This window comes from Nicotiana attenuata, unplaced genomic scaffold, assembly GCF_001879085.1.
Source record: "Nicotiana attenuata strain UT unplaced genomic scaffold, NIATTr2, whole genome shotgun sequence".
In the NCBI taxonomy this organism is placed as follows: Eukaryota; Viridiplantae; Streptophyta; class Magnoliopsida; order Solanales; family Solanaceae; genus Nicotiana; species Nicotiana attenuata.
In genome coordinates, this window is record NW_017671242.1 from 181299 (window position 1) to 198747 (window position 17449).

The window sequence follows — 17449 nt, forward strand, 5'->3', positions numbered from 1 at the left end:
TTAGACCATCTGTAATTTAACTTTGCATTCCTTCCTTCTTGTATGGGTCAAAATCTGACCACACGTGGAATAGCGCTAATAGGAATGGGAAGAGGTTAACTAAGCCGTGGTCGTACCCACTAGATGTAATAATAACGAATACCTCGGCCACCGCCAAGATTGAGCGATGGACAAAAGTACGCTAGTTAAGGACCAATGGATAAAAGAGAATACTGATAATATATATATGGGGCAAGGAGAAAAAAGGGAAAAGAACGGAAGACCAAGAAAAGGGTTTAGATAGCAAATACACATCACTGAAATTATGATTGTCAAATCAATAAATATAGATCTCATAGTCATCAATGGCATTCCTTCTTTTCCTTCTTTGCTCTTACATTACGGAACGATACTCCAAAGATGTAAGTTTATTATCATGCTTGATATCTTTTAATAATCTTGAGTCGAGCTGTAAGCTTTGCTATATCTCATTCTTTTATTCATTGCACTTAGATCTGGAGTTAATTATTCTTTTTTTTTGGTGTAAGGAAAAAATATTATTAATCTCACAACCAACCAAGTATACAATTTTCTTTAAGCTGTACAGACCAGAAGAATAAGTACTTCTAGTCGCAAAAATCCCTATCTAACTCCCCTCTATGATATGCTAGAAAATAAATCCTCTATTTCCTTCTACCATTCCCCTCTTTCCTAATACTTTGCATATTCACTCGTATTTTACATTCCTGCTGTATCTATCGACATATCACCTGCGGTTGGGCAACTTTGTTATTCCATATCGCATCATTTCTGACCTGCCATATCTTGTATACTAGTGCTGCCATAGCTGCTATAATAATTTTCCTGCACATTTTACCTCTAACCCTTCTCGTCAGTCTTCTCCATATACCAGCAATGTCTGGTTCCTTAGTCTCCAGTCCCAGCCATTCCAGCAGAATTTTCAGGCATTCCTTTGAAAACTGGCACTCGAAGTACAAATGTTGAATTGTTTCCTTGCTTCCTCCACAAATTTCACATCTTGTTTCTGTACATATACCTATTTTTTCCAGTCTTTCTCTTGTCAGCAGTCATTTGTGAACTGCTAACCAGCTAATAAAGCTATGTTTTGGGACATTGACAGAGTTCCAGATCCACCTAGCCTAGGGCCATTTATTCAGCTCCCCTTTCCTCCATTGGTATCCTTTTTGTATGGAATACCTCCCTCCTATATGTTGCCAGTCATTTCCTCTATATCCATCCTTGAACTTTTCCTTTATATTACAAATTCTCTTCCAGTACCAACTACAATCATTTGGTGGTACATAGTGATCCCAGCTAGCTTCTTTAATATACACATGATTCACCCATTTCACCCACAAGTTGTCAGCCTTTTGAGCTATATTCCAAATATATTTTGCAATAGCAGCCTCATTCCATACTAAACAATCCTTTATTCCTAGCCCTCCTTTGCATTTTGGCCTGCAAACTATATCCCATGCTATCAAAGGAGCTTTGTTTGTCTGTTCCTTTCCATCCCACAAGTGGTTCCTGCATATTGCAATCAACTTTTCCATCACAGCTTTGGGTAGAATAAAAATTGATGACCAGTATGTATGGACATGTAGCAGTACAACATTAATTAGTTGTACCCTTCCAGCATAAGACATGTTCCTCGAACTCCATGTCCTTATTCTGGCAGTCGTCTTGTCAATTAAGACTTCACAATCCAGGCTTGATAACTTCTTTGCTGAAATTGGAACCCCCAAATATCTGAATGGTAATGTCCCTTTCTGATATCCTGTAGCCTCACATAAGTCTTCCAGTTCTTGCTTTGGCATGTTGGCACTGAATATGTTAGATTTTCCTGCATTAGTAGTCATTCTTGATGCATTTGTGAAAGATTGAAGACCCCTTAACATTAACATTGCTGATTGGTAATTTCCTTTACAGAATAACAAAATGTCATCTGCAAAGCATAAGTGATTCAGTTTGATTCCCCTGCATTTCGTATGATACCCAAACTCCCTCATATCAGCTACTTTGTTCAAAATTCTAGTTAGGTACTCCATACAAATTACAAAAAGTAAGGGTGAAATGGGATCCCCTTGTCTTAAACCTCTTTTCCCTACTATGTTCCGATATAGTCCTCCATTTATTGCAATACTGTATTTGGTAGTAGTTATACAAGCCATTATCCATTTTATGAATCTCTGAGGGAAGTTCATTGCATGAAGCATCTCTTCCACAAACGACCACTCTATACTATCATATGTTTTCCTCAAGTCAATCTTGATTAAGCAGCTCTGAGTAGTGTTCTTCCTCTTGTACAGCCTTACCAGATCTTGACATATCAGTACATTTTGCACTATTGTTCTTCCTGCTATGAATGCACTCTGGTTAGCAGCAATCAGTGTAGGTAATATCTCTCTCAACCTATTACACAACATCTTTGATATCACCTTATATATTGTGTTACATCCTGCAATAGGTCTGTAATCACCCACATTAGTTGCATGGGAGCTCTTTGGGATGATTGTGATCACTGTATGATTTAGTATTTTTAGCATCTCCAATGTTCTAAAAAATTCCATTATAGCATCAACTACATCTTTTCCTATGATCTCCCAGCTATCCTTGAAAAACTTACTTCCATAACCATCTGGACCTGGTGATTTGTCTCAATTGATTGCCCACAAAGCTGTTTTTACCTCCTTTTCTGTAAATTCTTCCTCTAACATGCTTCTTTGTCTTTCTGTAACTATTGGCCCTTGTTGTATCAGTCTGCTATTGACATGTTCCATTTGCCTATTGCTGGTGCCCAACAGATTTGTATAAAAAACAGTAAAGGCTTTAGCAATTTCATCCACTTCAGTTCTATAAATTCCTTCTGCATCTGTAATAGAGAACACCCTGTTCATATTCCTTCTTGCTTTCATCATGCTGTGAAAATATTTGGTATTTAGGTCCCCTTGTTCCAGCCATTGCACTTTGCTTTTCTGTCTCAAAAATTGATGTTTTGCCTCCTTCAATCTTTTTGTTTTCCTGATTAGTCTTGCTTCTTCCTTCTGTAGTTTCAGATTCAGAGGTGTTTGCTGCAACCTTTGTTGACATTGCAGTAGTTCCTCATATGCTTGGTCAGCTTTCTTCTCTATTTGACTGAATTTCTGCTTGTTCAGCTGCTGTAGTTTTCCCTTCAAGTTGTTTAACTTCCCACTAGCTCATACATTTTGGTCCCCCTTTTATTAGTTTTCCAGCCTTGCTTCACTGTCTCCTTATATTTTGGTGCAATGCTCCACATATTAAAGTATCTGAATATGTGTTGCTTCTTTTGATCTTCAGCCCATCTGATTATTGCAGGGCAGTGATCAAAGGTCCCTTCATTCCTGTAGAATACCTCTGAATCTGGCGTTGCTAATATCCAGTCATTATTGATCAGCACCCTATCAATCCTGCTATATACTCTATCTGCACTTCCCTGCTTATTATTCCATGTATAAAATGCCCCTGAAGATTTCATATCTTGCAATGTACATTTTGTCACACATTCCTTGAATTCTATTATTTCTGCCATTGTAATTGGACTCCCAATCCTTTCTTCTTTATGCAGGACATAATTAAAGTCACCCATAACTGCCCATGGTTATGGGAGTTAATTATTCTTGGCTTGGATTTATCCTTTATTTTCTTCATTAATTAGTTAAACAAAAGGCTTAACACATTTTGGTTAAACACTTCTACCACCTCCTCGCATAATGATTGACTAGCCCCTTTACCACCTATTCAACCACAAAAACAACGAGATACCAAGTGGAATTTGTTGGGATTTTAAGTATATTAAATGCTTAAAAGAGGGTGAATAGGAAATGGAGGAAAATAAATTTTTTAAGTGAAATTTTAAGTCCCCCCCCCCCTCGACAAAGGGACATTGTCCCATATTAGAAGAGGAAGAGGTTTTTAATGGGTATATACGCAATTTCTCTTCTTCTAGCTCTTAAAGAGTTGAGAAGAAGGCAAGCCTCGCGCCGTCGTCATCGCTCGGCTCGGCTTCGGCTTCGAATTTGGTCAAATGATTGATTGATTAATTTTTTGGACCAAATTTGTTTGTTAATAGTAAATATTAACAGAAATGTTATTAAATACCTTTTTTAATAACAAAATATTAATATTAAATCCAAGAATATTAATATTAAAATCCAACCGTTTTCATTTTTCCGTTTTCTATTTTGGTAACAGAAAATTAACTACCCTCTTCAATTTTTCCTCTTTATTTTTCCTCTTTATTGTTGAGTAAATAGCCATTTATGTTATAGCATTTATGTTGTGGCCGTTTTGCATAAACAGTCATTCTGAAGTCAGCCCAACATTGGCTATAGATACAAGTCCATTCTCTCAGAATTTCTATACGAATTTCTGAGTTTCTCCTCCTTTCTTCTGCATACTTTTAACTTCAAAGAAAGCTACAGTAAGTGTGATTTGCTATCGAACTTTGTGTTCGCTGAAACACTAGCGTTTGAAGTACCACTACACCAGTGTGTAATTCGTTCTATCCTGGGAGGAAATAATCCATAACCTTGGGTACTAGGAGGGGATTAAATTCCTTAAGGAAACACCGTGAATTCAGTGGGCTTGGATTAACCTTTGTTTTATTTATATTTCTGTTTATGTTATTTTATATTCTCCAGTATTATTTTACAACTACAACTTACTAACAAGCTTAAGGAATTTAATTTGTATTCTGTATTTGTGTTATATTCACTGTTTTGGAGTTTAAAACCTTTGTGGTTTTTTACTCCGTTGGAGATTAAAATTTACATGATTTTAAAGTTTGTTTGTGTCATTCTTTTACAGAAATGAATAACGATAACGGGAACTAGGCTATTCCAATGGTGACTGCCAATGCATCAACAAGCCGAACACCGGTGTTGGCACCGGCGGAGAAACCCGGAAAATTTTCCGGGTTAGATTTCAAGCATTTGTAGCAGAAGATGTTCTTCTACTTGACTACTTTAAGTCTGCAGAAGTTCATCAAGGAAGATGTTCCTGTTCTGCCCGATGAAACTCCAGAGAATGAACGCTTTCTCGTGATTGAGGCGTGGAAGCATTCTGATTTTCTTTGCAAGAATTATGTTCTTAGCGGACTGGAGGACGATTTGTATAATGTCTACAGTGGCGTGGATACGTCAAAAGAATTGTGGACTGCGCTTGAAAAGAAATACAAAACTGAAGATGTCGGGTTGAAGAAATTCGTTGCCGCTAAATTTTTGGACTACAAAATGGTAGATAGCAAGTCTGTTATTACCCAAGTCCAGGAATTGCAAGTGATTATTCACGATCTCCTTGCTGAAGGTATAAATCGAATTAATACTAATGTTGAAAGTAGTAATTTTAGTAATTTTACTAACAGAATTTTCATTGAAGGACTTGTCATCAATGAAGCATTCCAAGTAGCAGCGATGATTGAGAAGTTGCATCCTTTGTGGAAGGACTTCAAAAACTACTTAAAACACAAATGCAAGGAGATGTCCCTTAAAGATCTCATTGTTCGGTTGAGAATCGAAGAGGACAATAAAGCTGCTGAAAAGAGAGGCCGTGGAAACTCAACAATAATGGGAGCAAACATTGTTGAGGATACTTCTCAAAATAAGAGAAAGAGGAAGCAGGCTTCTGGACCGAAAAGCAACCCAAGCAAAAGTGGTTCAACGGAACTTGCTACAACTGTGAAAAAGCTGGACACAAATCTACGGAGTGCCATGCTCCGAAGAAAGACAAGAAAAAGGGTCAAGCAAACATGGTTGAAAAGCATGAAGATGTTGATGACTTGTGTGTTATGCTTTCTGAATGCAACTTGGTGGGAAATCCTAAGGAGTGGTGGATTGATTCTTGAGCCACTCACCATGTTGTGCTGTTAGGGAAGCCTTTGCAACATATGCTCCTGTTGGACCCGAAGAGACTCTTTCTATGGGAAATGCTGCAACCGCTAAGATTGAAGGATGTGGGAAGATCTTTTTGAAGATGACTTCTGGCAAGGTGGTGACTTTGAACAACGTCCTTCATTTTCCCGAGATTAGGAAGAATTTAGTCTCTGCTGGACTTCTTGTTAAGAATGGTTTTAAGTGTGTTTTTGTTTCCAATAAGATTGTAATAAGTAAGAACGAAATATTTGTAGGAAAAGGTTACCTCACTGAGGGCCTTTTCAAGCTGAATGTAATGGTTGTTGAGAATAATAATAAAATTTCAGCTTCGTCTTACTTACTTGAGTCAAATGAATTATGGCATATACGTTTGGGTCATGTCAATTATAAAACCTTACGGAAAATGATTAATTTGGAAGTATTGCCCAAGTTTGAATGTGACAAATCAAAATGTCAAGTATGTGTGGAATCTAAGTATGTTAAACATCCTTATAAGTCGGTTGAAAGGAATTCAAATCCTTTAGACTTAATTCACACAGATATTTGTGACATGAAGTCAATACCATCTCGCGGTGGAAAAAAGTATTTCATAACTTTTATTGACGATAGTACTCGATATTGCTATGTTTACTTACTTAATAGTAAAGATGAAGCAATAGACGCATTCAAGCAATACAAAAATGAAGTTGAAACGCAACTTAATAAGAAAATCAAAATGATAAGAAGTGATAGGGGTGGTGAATATGAATCTCCTTTTGAACAAATATGTTTAGAATATGGAATTATTCATCAAACAACGGCCCCTTACACGCCCCAATCCAATGGGATTGCAGAAAGAAAGAATCGTTCATTAAAGGAGATGATGAACGCATTATTGATAAGTTCTGGTTTGCCACAGAACTTGTGGGGGGAAGCCATTCTTACGGCTAGCCGAATACTAAATCGAGTACCCCATAGCAAAACACAATCCATTCCATATGAAAAATGGAAAGGAAGGAAGCCCAACTTGAATTATTTTAAAGTGTGGGGGTGTTTGGCAAAAGTGCAAGTTCCTAAACCCAAAAGGGTAAAAATAGGACCGAAAACCGTTGATTGTGTTTTCATAGGATATGCGACTAATAGTAAAGCATATCGATTTCTGGTTCATAAATCAGAAAATCCCGACATTCATAATAATACGGTTATAGAATCAGATAATGCTGAGTTCTTTGAAAATATATATCCGTATAAAAAGGAATGTGAGTCGATTGGTGAAGGATCTAAACGACCCCGGGAAGAAACAAAAGAAAGTACACTTAACCAAGAGGATCCAAGACGTAGTAAACGTCAAAGAACGTCTACTTCATTTGGACCAGATTTTGTGACTTTCTTATTGGAAAATGAGCCTCAAACATTTAAAGAAGCTATGTCTTCTTCGGAATCATTGTTATGGAAAGAGGCGGTCAATAGTGAAATAGAATCCATACTGAACAACCATACATGGGAATTGGTTGATCTTCCTCCTGGAAATAAACCGTTGGGTTCTAAATGGATCTTTAAGAGGAAAATGAAAGATGATGGCACTATTGACAAGTATAAGGCAAGACTTGTGGTCAAAGGGTATAGACAACGAGAAGGTCTTGACTATTTTGATACATACTCTCCAGTTACAAGAATTACATCCATACGAACGTTAGTAGCGTTAGCTGCAGTTTATGGTCTTGAAATTCATCAAATGGATGTTAAGACGGCCTTCTTAAATGGAGAGTTGGAGGAAGAAATTTACATGGAACAACCTGAAGGGTTTGTGGTTCCAGGTAAAGAAAAGAAGGTCTGTAGACTTGTTAAGTCCCTTTACGGATTAAAACAAGCACCCAAACAATGGCATGCTAAATTTGACCAAACAATGTTGTCAAATGGATTTAAGATAAATGAATGTGATAAATGTGTGTACATTAAAAATGTTCCAAATCACATAGTCATTGTTTGCTTATATGTGGATGATATGCTCATAATGAGTAATGACATTGCCAACATAAATGCTACTAAGCGTATGCTAACTAGCAAGTTTGATATGAAAGACTTGGGAGTTGCTGATTTAATTCTGGGAATTAAGATCCATAAGACTTCTCAAGGTCTAGCATTGTCACAATCTCATTATATTAAGACAGTACTTGAAAAATTCAAGCACTTGGGCTTTAAAGTTGCAAAGACTCCAATTGATGTGAATCTTGCATTAGCAAAGAACAAAGGCCAGAGCATATCACAATTGGATTATGCTCGTGTGTTGGGTTGCTTAATGTACATCATGAATTGTACACGACCAGATATAGCTTGTGCTATAAGTAAATTGAGTCGATATACGAGCAATCCAGGCCAATCTCATTGGATGGCCATGAAACGAGTTTTGGGGTATTTAGTACATACCCAGGACTTTGCTTTGCACTACAATAAATATCCTGCGGTCATTGAGGGATACTGTGATGCAAATTGGATCACCGGATCAACTGATTCCAAGTCCACAAGTGGATATGTATTCACTATTGGTGGAGGAGCGGTATCTTGGAAGTCATCCAAACAAACTTGTATTGCCCGCTCTACAATGGAGGCTGAGTTCATAGCCTTGGATAAAGCCGGTGAAGAAGCTGAATGGCTCCGAAATTTCTTGGAAGATATTCCATTTTGGCCCAAACCGTTGGCACCAATATGCATACATTGTGATAGTCAAGCGGCAATTGGAAGGGCTGGGAGCGTTATGTATAACGGTAAGTCTCGCCATATACGACGAAGACATAAAACCGTTAGACAATTACTCTCTAGAGGAATTATCACGATTGACTATGTAAAGTCAAGTGATAATGTGTCGGATCCACTTACAAAAGGCCTAACTAGAGAGGTAGTTGAGAAGTCATCAAAGGGAATGGGACTGTGGCCGAGAACAAGTCATAGTGGCGGTAACTCTACCTAGAAGACTGGAGATCCCAAGATCTAGGTTCAAGGAGATCAAACAAAGTCATTAATGACGGTTCAACATTGTCAACTAAACTTTTGGTCCATTCTCGTGATGAGACAATGTTCAGTACCAAGGATAAAGCATTAAGGCTTTTTAATGATTTCTAAATTTGATACGGGGTATATCAAATAGTGTATCTACGGGATGACACATTTAGGAATCACCTATGTAAGTGTGAAGTGTTAGCCGCTTCAAGGAGAACTTTGTAAGGCCAGTTCTCTACGCACTTATGAAACCAGGCGGTGTTCATGGCTGAAACGAACACAACAATGAGAACCAAAGACAGTTAAGGGTTGGTTGTGTGACTTATGGTTGTCTAGGTATACACCAAAGTTCGACGGTTCAAAGATATCAAATCTACCGATTGACCGAGTATATCCGACATAAGTTCACTACGGAAAGTTCAAAGGGAACTTACTTATCCAGATGCAATTAATCCTTGCTTGCGAATCACACAGTTTTCATGCATATTTCCGTGATATAGCCATTCCCATTCATGTGGGGGATTGTTCGGATTTTAAGTATATTAAATGCTTAAAAGAGGGTGAATAGGAAATGGAGGGAAATGAAATTTTTAAGTAAAATTTTAAGTTTCCCCCCTTGACAAAGCGACATTGTCCCATATTGGAAGAGGAAGATGTTTTTAATGGGCATATAAGCAATTGCTCTTCTTCTAGCTCTTAAAGAGTTGAGAAGAAGGCAAGCCTCGCGTCGTTGTCGTCGTCGTTCGCTCGGCTTCGGATTTGGTCAAATGATCGATTGAATTTGTTTGTTAATAGTAAATATTAACAGAAATATTATTAAATATATTAATATTAAAATCCAACCGTTTCCATTTTTCCGTTTTCTATTTTGGTAACAGAAAATTAACTACCCTCTTCAATTTTCCCTGTTTATTGTTGAGTAAATAGAAATTTATGTTATGGCATTTATGTTGTGGCCGTTTTGCATAAACAGCCATTCTGATGAGTTGCACCTCTTCAGATTTCAGCCCAACATTGACTATAAATACAAGTTCATTCTCTCAGAATTTCTATACGAATTTCTGAGTTTCTCCTCCTTTCTTCTGCATACTTTTTAACTTCTAAGAAAGCTACAGTAAGTGTGATTTGCTACCGAACTTTGTGTTTGCTGAAACACTGGGATTTGAAGTACCACTACACCAGTGTGTAATTCGTTCTATCATGGGAGGAAATAATCCATAACCTTGGGTACTAGGAGGGGATTAAATTTCTTAAGGAAACACTGTGAATTCAGTGGGCTCGGATTAACCTTTGTTTTATTTATATTTCTGTTTATGTTATTTTATATATTCTCCAGTATTATTTTACCACTACAGCTTACTAACAAAATTTGAAAAGGGTAGTGTGGGTAGTGTATATGCAGACTTTACCTTACCTTATGAATATTATTCACCATTGAAAAATAAAAACAGTAGTAAAGAAGCCATGAAAAGACAAGCGGTAATTAAAACCAGAATTTTTCTGCACTTATGACAAGTACAGTAGAGTACTATATCACCGACAAAGTTTATGTGTGTAACTAACTTTTAACTATCTTATGGTCCAAATTTGTTCTTCAAGTACATCCGCATTTGTTTGACGTTATCGTGAAAATTACATAACTTTTGTCAATTACTATCAACAATTAATTCTCTGTCTATTACTCTCTGTGTTTTGTGAATAGACGTGATATAAAAGATACTCAGGTAATAAACTAACGTCGTCGTAAGTAAAACTAACAGACTTTAGNTTGAAGAGTACCTCTAAAATTGTGCATAACATAATAGGTCTAAATTTAAGAAATTAATATATTAGCAGTTAACGTGAACTGGTTTCTTGTAGTTGCTAAATCGATTTTAATCTTCAATTTGATTCATGATATAGCCGTCCCCCGTTGCTTTAACTAAAAATAGTAGATAGATATAAAATAGATGGAAAATTTATGGATAATATGTGTATAATTACGTACTCTTTCCAGGTCCACTTTAATTGATTTTTTGGCTTTTTTGTGGGCCACAATATTTGATATTTTTAGATATTAAGAACGAATTAATTTCTTTTTTTAAAAGTTGTCCTTGGAGTAAAGAGCCTAGGAGTATTTATTATACTTTCAATGAACAAATTAAGGTTAATATGGTCAATTTCACTGTTAATTAATGCTAAAAGGTAGATTCCTTAATATTTGTGAAAACAGCAAAAAAAATTAATTAAAGTGGATCGAAAGAAGTATAATAAGTGTGTAATCACTCTACCGATTGGGGACCAATTACCCAAAAGACTTAATGCAGATGGGAGAAATACTAAGAACGATTAGAAATCAAATAAAGGTGAAATTGTAAATCAAATATTGATATGGCGACTTAAAAGGCAAAATCATCAGAACTCTCTAAGGAAAAGCTAAAATGAGAGATAAATGATATGGATAGTTCATAGTTGCGTGTTGTTTTATGTAGATGTCATGATTGTATGGGTTAAAATTTGACTAAGGGAACTTGGCACAAGGATAGATTCTTAAAAGGCGACTAGGCTGAGGTCGTACACAAGATTAAGGAACTTGTTGGCGAGCTGTTATTCGGGGCCGAGGTCGAGTTTTCAGACCAGCAAATAACGACTAGTTTCTAAGATATTTAGGAGAATATTCCATTGGATATTCTCTGTACCTGTACTTTAAGTTAGGTTAGAGGCATGTCCCATATAAAGAGAAAGGTAGAGAGAAGAAAATGGACATGTAATATTCTATATGATAAGAACTCTCTTGAAAAGTTGACTCTCTAGAAAAATACAAACATTACACCCAAATAGATTCGATTTGTAGTTTATTCCACATTTCTCGCATCAGATCCGAGAAAGTTTCCTATATTCTCATATCCATTTGTCTTATATTATTGTCAGAAAGAAGAATCATCCACCTCATTTAATATTGGGTGAATCATTCTCTCTATTTACATTAAATGCCATTTAATATATTTATTGCTAATCATTATTCTTCTCTCATTCAAGACCATATCATTTAACATACATCGCATTAAATCTGCTTAACGCAATCCCCACGTTATCCGCATAAACACGTTTCAGATCTAGAAATTATTATCTTTAACTAGGATTTACCCATTATCTTCTTATCTAATTAGTTTAACAAAAGGTTTCATACTTTTTGGTCAAACAATTTGGCGCCGTCTGTGGGAATTTTCTAGTTAAAGTTTTAGTTTCTTCTAGATCTAAAAAAATTACGCAAAAACCATATACTTCCTTGTGTGCACAAATCTAACATGGCAGGCAACGGAGAGGAAAAGATGAAAGCAATAGCTGACCTCATCGCCAATCTCCTCCGCACCATCAACGAAGTCGATAAAACGGAGGGTGAAGATGTAACACCAAATACCTCTCCTAGGCAAAACAGCTCGCCCCCTCCTCAGGGCAGCATTACGACCTCACACGGTAAAGGGGCCTCTACTTCCACAACGGAAGAGGACCGGCAGTGAAAAAGCTTCTCGAGGCGTGGTTGACAAACACGCTAACCGGTTTTCTCGACAAACCCGCTCAAAGGCCGAACAGAGAATATGCAAGGGTTTGTGTTGCATCAGAAGTAGACGAACAACACGCTCCTTCCGCCATACCTGAAAATATACGACGGCACAATGGACCCCGAAGATCATGTGACTCACTATGTCACTGCAGTAAAAGGCAACGACCTCGCCAAAGAGCAAGTATCCTCCATCTTGTTGAAGAAGTTCGGAGAAACCCTCACCGGGGGCGCGTTGACTTAGTATTCGCAACTGCCTGCACGCTCGATCGAAACATTCGAGAAGATGGATGACAAGTTCATAATAGCCCATGCCGGAGCAAAAAAGGTAGAGGCGAGAGTAAATGACATATTTGCCATCAAACAATCACCCGGAGAGGGACAAAGGGACTTCCTCGCGCGATTTAACCGAGTAAGGATGACCTTACCAAACGTATCAGAAGGAATAGCCGTGGCAGCCTTCCAAAACGGGCTGAAAAGAAGCAGTTCGAGGGCGACCAGAAAGCTATTAAGCCGCCTCATGAAATATTCCCCGACCACTTGGGACGAGATACACAATGCTTATGGCGCCGAGGTTTGAGCCGACGAAGGTGATCTAAATGGGCCGACCCAACGGCTAACTTCGGTACAAGCCGAGTCCAGGAAGGACCGGAGAAATGACAACAGGAGAGATCTAGCGGGACCCCGACCAAATCGGGAAAGACATCAGCCTTACGTCAGAGGCACCCTCATGCCACTTCCACGCCACAGCGAAGGCCCATCCAGGCCACAAACGAGAACTCACTGAAGTGAGAGAGGTATTCCAATTTATTATCTTATCACAATTTCTGTGTTTCCCCCTCAGAAATAGTCTACGCACTGGAGAAGCTCGGCCAAAAAGTGAAGTGGCCGCAGAAGAAGAGGTCCGACCCGAGCACCAGAAAGTCAAATGCCCTCTGCGAATTCCACCAGGAGCGGGTCACAAAACCGAGGACTGTATTTCCCTAAGACAAGAGGTCATGAACATGCTTCACCAAGAGCACTTGAAAGAGCTGATGAGCGACCGAGGAAGAGCCAACTTCGCCCGAGGACGTGAACAGCACCAGGGACCACCCAAACCACCTTCCCTAGCTCGAACCATTCAAATGATCATCAGAGGGGGCGACGACGCATCAATCAACAGCATGAAGTTCACCACCACCCACATACTCAAACGGTCAATCACTCATAATGGTATGAGGAACTCGAAGAAAGTATCATCTTCGATAAGTCGGATACCCACGGTTTGGTTTTTCCTCACTATGACGCCCTTGTCATTACTTTAGGCATCTTAGATACCGATGTAAAACGTATTATGATCGATGATTGGAGTGGCGCGTGCATCATCCACCCTCGAGTTCTCGCAAAAATGAAGCTCGAGGATAGGATAGTGCCACACTACATCACACTAACGAGTTTTAACAATGCAGTTGAGCGGACATCTGGAGAAATCACGCTACCCGTCCTAGACGGCGGCGTCACTTTGGAAACCACATTCCACATCATGGACCAGGATACGGCGTACAACGCCATCATAGGTCGATCTTGGATACACACCATGAAAGCCGTCCCCTCCAGCTTATACCAGGTCATCAAATTTCCCACCCCCCGGAGGGTATTCAACATCCGAGGGGAGCAACGCACTTCTCGAGAATGCTACCGCTTCGCCCAAGACTGCACACATACCCAATAACTAAAGGGCAAAGCCGAGGCCGCATAGCATTTAACGAGGTCGGGGTCAGTCAGCAGTGAAGGGCAAGACGTTATCAGGGATCCCGAAATCATAGAAGCCACAGGGTCGACCATAGAGGATGTCGACCCCGTCCGACTTGATGATAACGACCACAGCAAGAAAGCTTTCATCGGTCACAAGCACCAAGAACCAGGTAAATTCCATCACTTCTCAAAAAATAACGTAGACATGTTTGCTTTTTCCCATGCAGACATGCCGGGTATTCCAAAAGAGACAGCAACACATAAGTTGAACGTCGACCCATTCCAACCCCCGGTGAGACAAATCAAGCAGAAATTTAATGCCGCCATAAACGATGCAGTAGGCGAGAAGGTAGAGAAGTTGTTGGAAAATGGCTCCATCAGGGAGTCAAAATATCCTCAATGGGTCTCCAACATGGTCATGGTGAAAAAGAAGAGCGGGAAGTGGCGGATGTGCATGGACTTTACAGAACTGAACAAAGCCTGTCTAAAAGATTCATTCCTGCTTCCTCATATCGACCAACTCATTGATGTGACGGCCGGGCACAAGTTGCTCAGCTTCCTAGACGCGTACTCGGGCTATAATCAGATCCTCATGGAAGAGGAATACCAGAAGAAGACCACCTTCATCACTCATCAGGGAACGTACTGCTACAGAGTGATGCCTTTCGGACAGAAAAATGCAGGGCGACGTACTAGAGGTTGGTGACAAAAATGTTCAAAGACCAGCTCGGTAAAACCATGTAAGTCTACATCGATGACATGTTGGTCAAATAAAAAAGGAAGGAGGATCACATCGACCACTTAAAAGAGGTCTTCAACATACTTAGACGATATGGTATGAAATTAAACCCCGAGAAGTGTGCCTTCGGAGTAACCTCGGGAAAGTTCCTCGGCTTCTTAGTATCACAACGAGGCATCGAGGTCAACCCCGACAAAATCAAAGCTATAGAAGGAATACCAGAAGGTGCCATAAATTTTTTGAGGTTCATCTCAAGATCCTCCGATAGGTGCCATAAATTCTTCGGCGTACTCAAGAAAGACCACGGACTCCAATGGAATTCCGAGTGCGTCGAAGCCTTGAAGGAATTAAAGGCGTACCTATCTTCACCTCCAGTACTCGCCAAGGTGGAAGCTGGAGAGCGCCTCCTCGTCTACCTGGCCGTGTCTAATGTAGCCGTAAGTGAGGTTCTGAGATGAGATGAGATGCTCATTAATTTGAAAGCGAAGAGAACAGAAATAGTAGTACCATTGTTACACAACCATTCACAAAAAAAACAACTTAAAAGTACTAGTCATAGAAACAACAAAATAGAGACTAAGGCAGGACAGACATCATTCAACTGGACACTGGGAAGGGGACTGTTTTCAGGAGCACTAGAAGGGGGAGGCAGGGATGAGGAGGAAAGGGTTCTGAAGAGAATATTCATTCGAGCATTTGCAGGCACTTGTTTGTAAGCAGCCGTTCTTTGATCAGCCGAGCAACCTCTGTGCCTTGTGCATTGCTGGAACCGGGGGCCTCATTGGCCTGACTAAGCTGCCCTTCAAGAATGGTATTCCGTGATTTCAACCTCCTTATCTCCTTATTGGCAGCATTCTGAGCATCAATCAATTGGGAGATAGTGGAATTTCTGCCAACACCCTATTTTCTGTCAATACACTCACATTCCTCCAAGGTTGTCTTCGAGAAGGTTTGTTTGCGAGTTACCACTGCTGCTCTTCCCAAAGGGACTTTGAAGAAGTTAAGCACTTTAGTGAGGAGGAAACCATAAGGCAAGCCATGATTGCCGTCCTTGAAGTCTGCCACTTTTTTCATATGCTCAATCATAAGACCAGGCAGATTGATGGTGGTGTAGGCATCCAGTGATTTCACGAGGAATAGGTCTGCTTTTGAAGTAATAGAATTCCTTTCTGCGTGTGGAAGCAAGACCTTATTCACCATCTCAAACACAAGTTGATACACTGGAGGAAGGGCCTTCTTGTGCACCCGTTCCCCCTGCTGCACAACATCATCTTTCAGAATGGCACTTCAGAAGTTAGGAGAACATGTCCCCTCAATGGATGAGATCCCTTCTGTAGGCATTCCCAAGATACTCCCTAGCACTGCCTCGTCCATCACAAAATCTATACCATTGACCTTCAAGAAAATGTTATCATCTTCCATTGTAAACATATCTGCGTAGAAGCTACTCACCTTTTCCTCATATACCTTGAGAGTCACTTTGGCCTTCTTGGAAGAACCAGGTTCCTCGTTGTCACTGGCCTTACTTTTCACAGACTTCCTCACAGTTTCTTCCTTCTTTTCAGACTTCTTAGAAGATGTTTCACTAGACTTCTCTCCCTCAACACTTTTCTCCTCTACAGATTTTACAGATGACCCTCTCCTAGGTCTTGGAATCACAGGTTTCTTAGAGGAAGATTTATGAACTAAGGAAGCAGGTTCCTCATTCACCTCTTCATCATTAACATGAACAATATGTGCAGGAGGCACGTCCTCCTCATTGATTGGCTTTCCCCCTTTCACCAACCTTATTTTTCTCTTTTCCTTTTTGTTTTGCTTCAGAACAGACTCATAAGCTTCTTTCTTTTGCAGCCTAGTGGTGGATCTTTTGAGAATGGGCTTTTTGGGAACTGCCCTACCACTTCTGGCAGTAATGAATCTTGCCACAGTCACATTGTCATAGTCTTTCTCACTATTTTCATTTTCTTCTTTAGACAGAGATCTCATCTCAGAAATGACAAAGTTCAACGGTTCAACGGCTCACCATCGAAGTGAGGAGAAGGAGCAGGATCACTACTGACCTGGGGCTCTTTTGAGGAGCAAGAGGTTTCATCCCAAGTAGGAGAAGAATGCTCTTCTTGGGCAGGGGGATCAGATCCCTCTGTTGTTTTCTTACTAGTACTGCCCGGTTCCAAGTTTCAAAGGGAACCGGTTCCCCACTTTCAACCACCAGGTCCCCACCTTCAACTTTGTGACGTTCACCTTCCCCCTAAGACCCAATGGTCTCATTATCACCCTCATAACCACCAACAGAACCTCCCTCTGCAGCAACTAGTAAAATGTTCTCAATGGGTTCTTTCTCATTTACCCCCAAAATAGAATCAGAGGATACAAGAGGAGCATTACCTATAGGATCGGAAATATTCAAATCAAAGCTTGGAACGGCCACTGCTGAAACTTCGCCACTACAAACCACATCTTGTTGGATCTCAGAACTTTTCACAACTTTCTGACTAGAAACTTCTTATCCTTCGTCTCCGTCTACTGTTTCGTCTTCTGCCATTTTTTTCGGCGAGGCAGAAGGAGAGG

General features: G+C 39.7%; 3 protein-coding genes across 3 annotated transcripts; 1 reads left to right on the plus strand and 2 right to left on the minus strand.

The window, feature by feature from the left end:
* Positions 1-734: 734 nt before the first annotated feature.
* Positions 735-2570, minus strand: LOC109206976. The gene is made up of 2 exons (XM_019369848.1): positions 1198-2570; positions 735-1056 (listed from the first exon to the last, which is right to left on the minus strand). The coding sequence occupies exons 1-2, from the start codon at positions 2568-2570 to the stop codon at positions 735-737; spliced, it is 1695 nt and encodes a 564-aa protein (XP_019225393.1).
* An 87-nt stretch (positions 2571-2657) lies between these two features.
* On the minus strand, positions 2658-3550 carry LOC109206977. The gene is made up of 2 exons (XM_019369849.1): positions 3245-3550; positions 2658-3170 (listed from the first exon to the last, which is right to left on the minus strand). Exons 1-2 carry the CDS (start codon positions 3548-3550, stop codon positions 2658-2660), a joined length of 819 nt encoding a protein of 272 aa, XP_019225394.1.
* An 8604-nt stretch (positions 3551-12154) lies between these two features.
* LOC109206978 lies at positions 12155-14848 on the plus strand. Its single transcript, XM_019369851.1, has 4 exons — positions 12155-12363; positions 13253-13620; positions 14169-14312; positions 14370-14848. The coding sequence occupies exons 1-4, from the start codon at positions 12155-12157 to the stop codon at positions 14846-14848; spliced, it is 1200 nt and encodes a 399-aa protein (XP_019225396.1).
* Positions 14849-17449: the final 2601 nt, after the last annotated feature.

Coding starts and splice junctions, on each gene's coding strand:
- LOC109206976 (XM_019369848.1), bottom strand. CDS start 2,570: ATGGAATTTTTTAGAACATTGGAGATGCTAAAAATACTAAATCATACA. Junction 1,057..1,197: donor TGGCAACATATAGGAGGGAG/GTATTCCATACA, acceptor ACTGCTGACAAG/AGAAAGACTGGAAAAAATAG.
- LOC109206977 (XM_019369849.1), bottom strand. CDS start 3,550: ATGGCAGAAATAATAGAATTCAAGGAATGTGTGACAAAATGTACATTG. Junction 3,171..3,244: donor CACCAAAATATAAGGAGACA/GTGAAGCAAGGC, acceptor AACAACTTGAAG/GGAAAACTACAGCAGCTGAA.
- LOC109206978 (XM_019369851.1), top strand. CDS start 12,155: ATGGCAGGCAACGGAGAGGAAAAGATGAAAGCAATAGCTGACCTCATC. Junction 12,364..13,252: donor ACAACGGAAGAGGACCGGCA/GTGAAAAAGCTT, acceptor TTTCCCCCTCAG/AAATAGTCTACGCACTGGAG. Junction 13,621..14,168: donor ACGGTCAATCACTCATAATG/GTATGAGGAACT, acceptor GGTCGGGGTCAG/TCAGCAGTGAAGGGCAAGAC.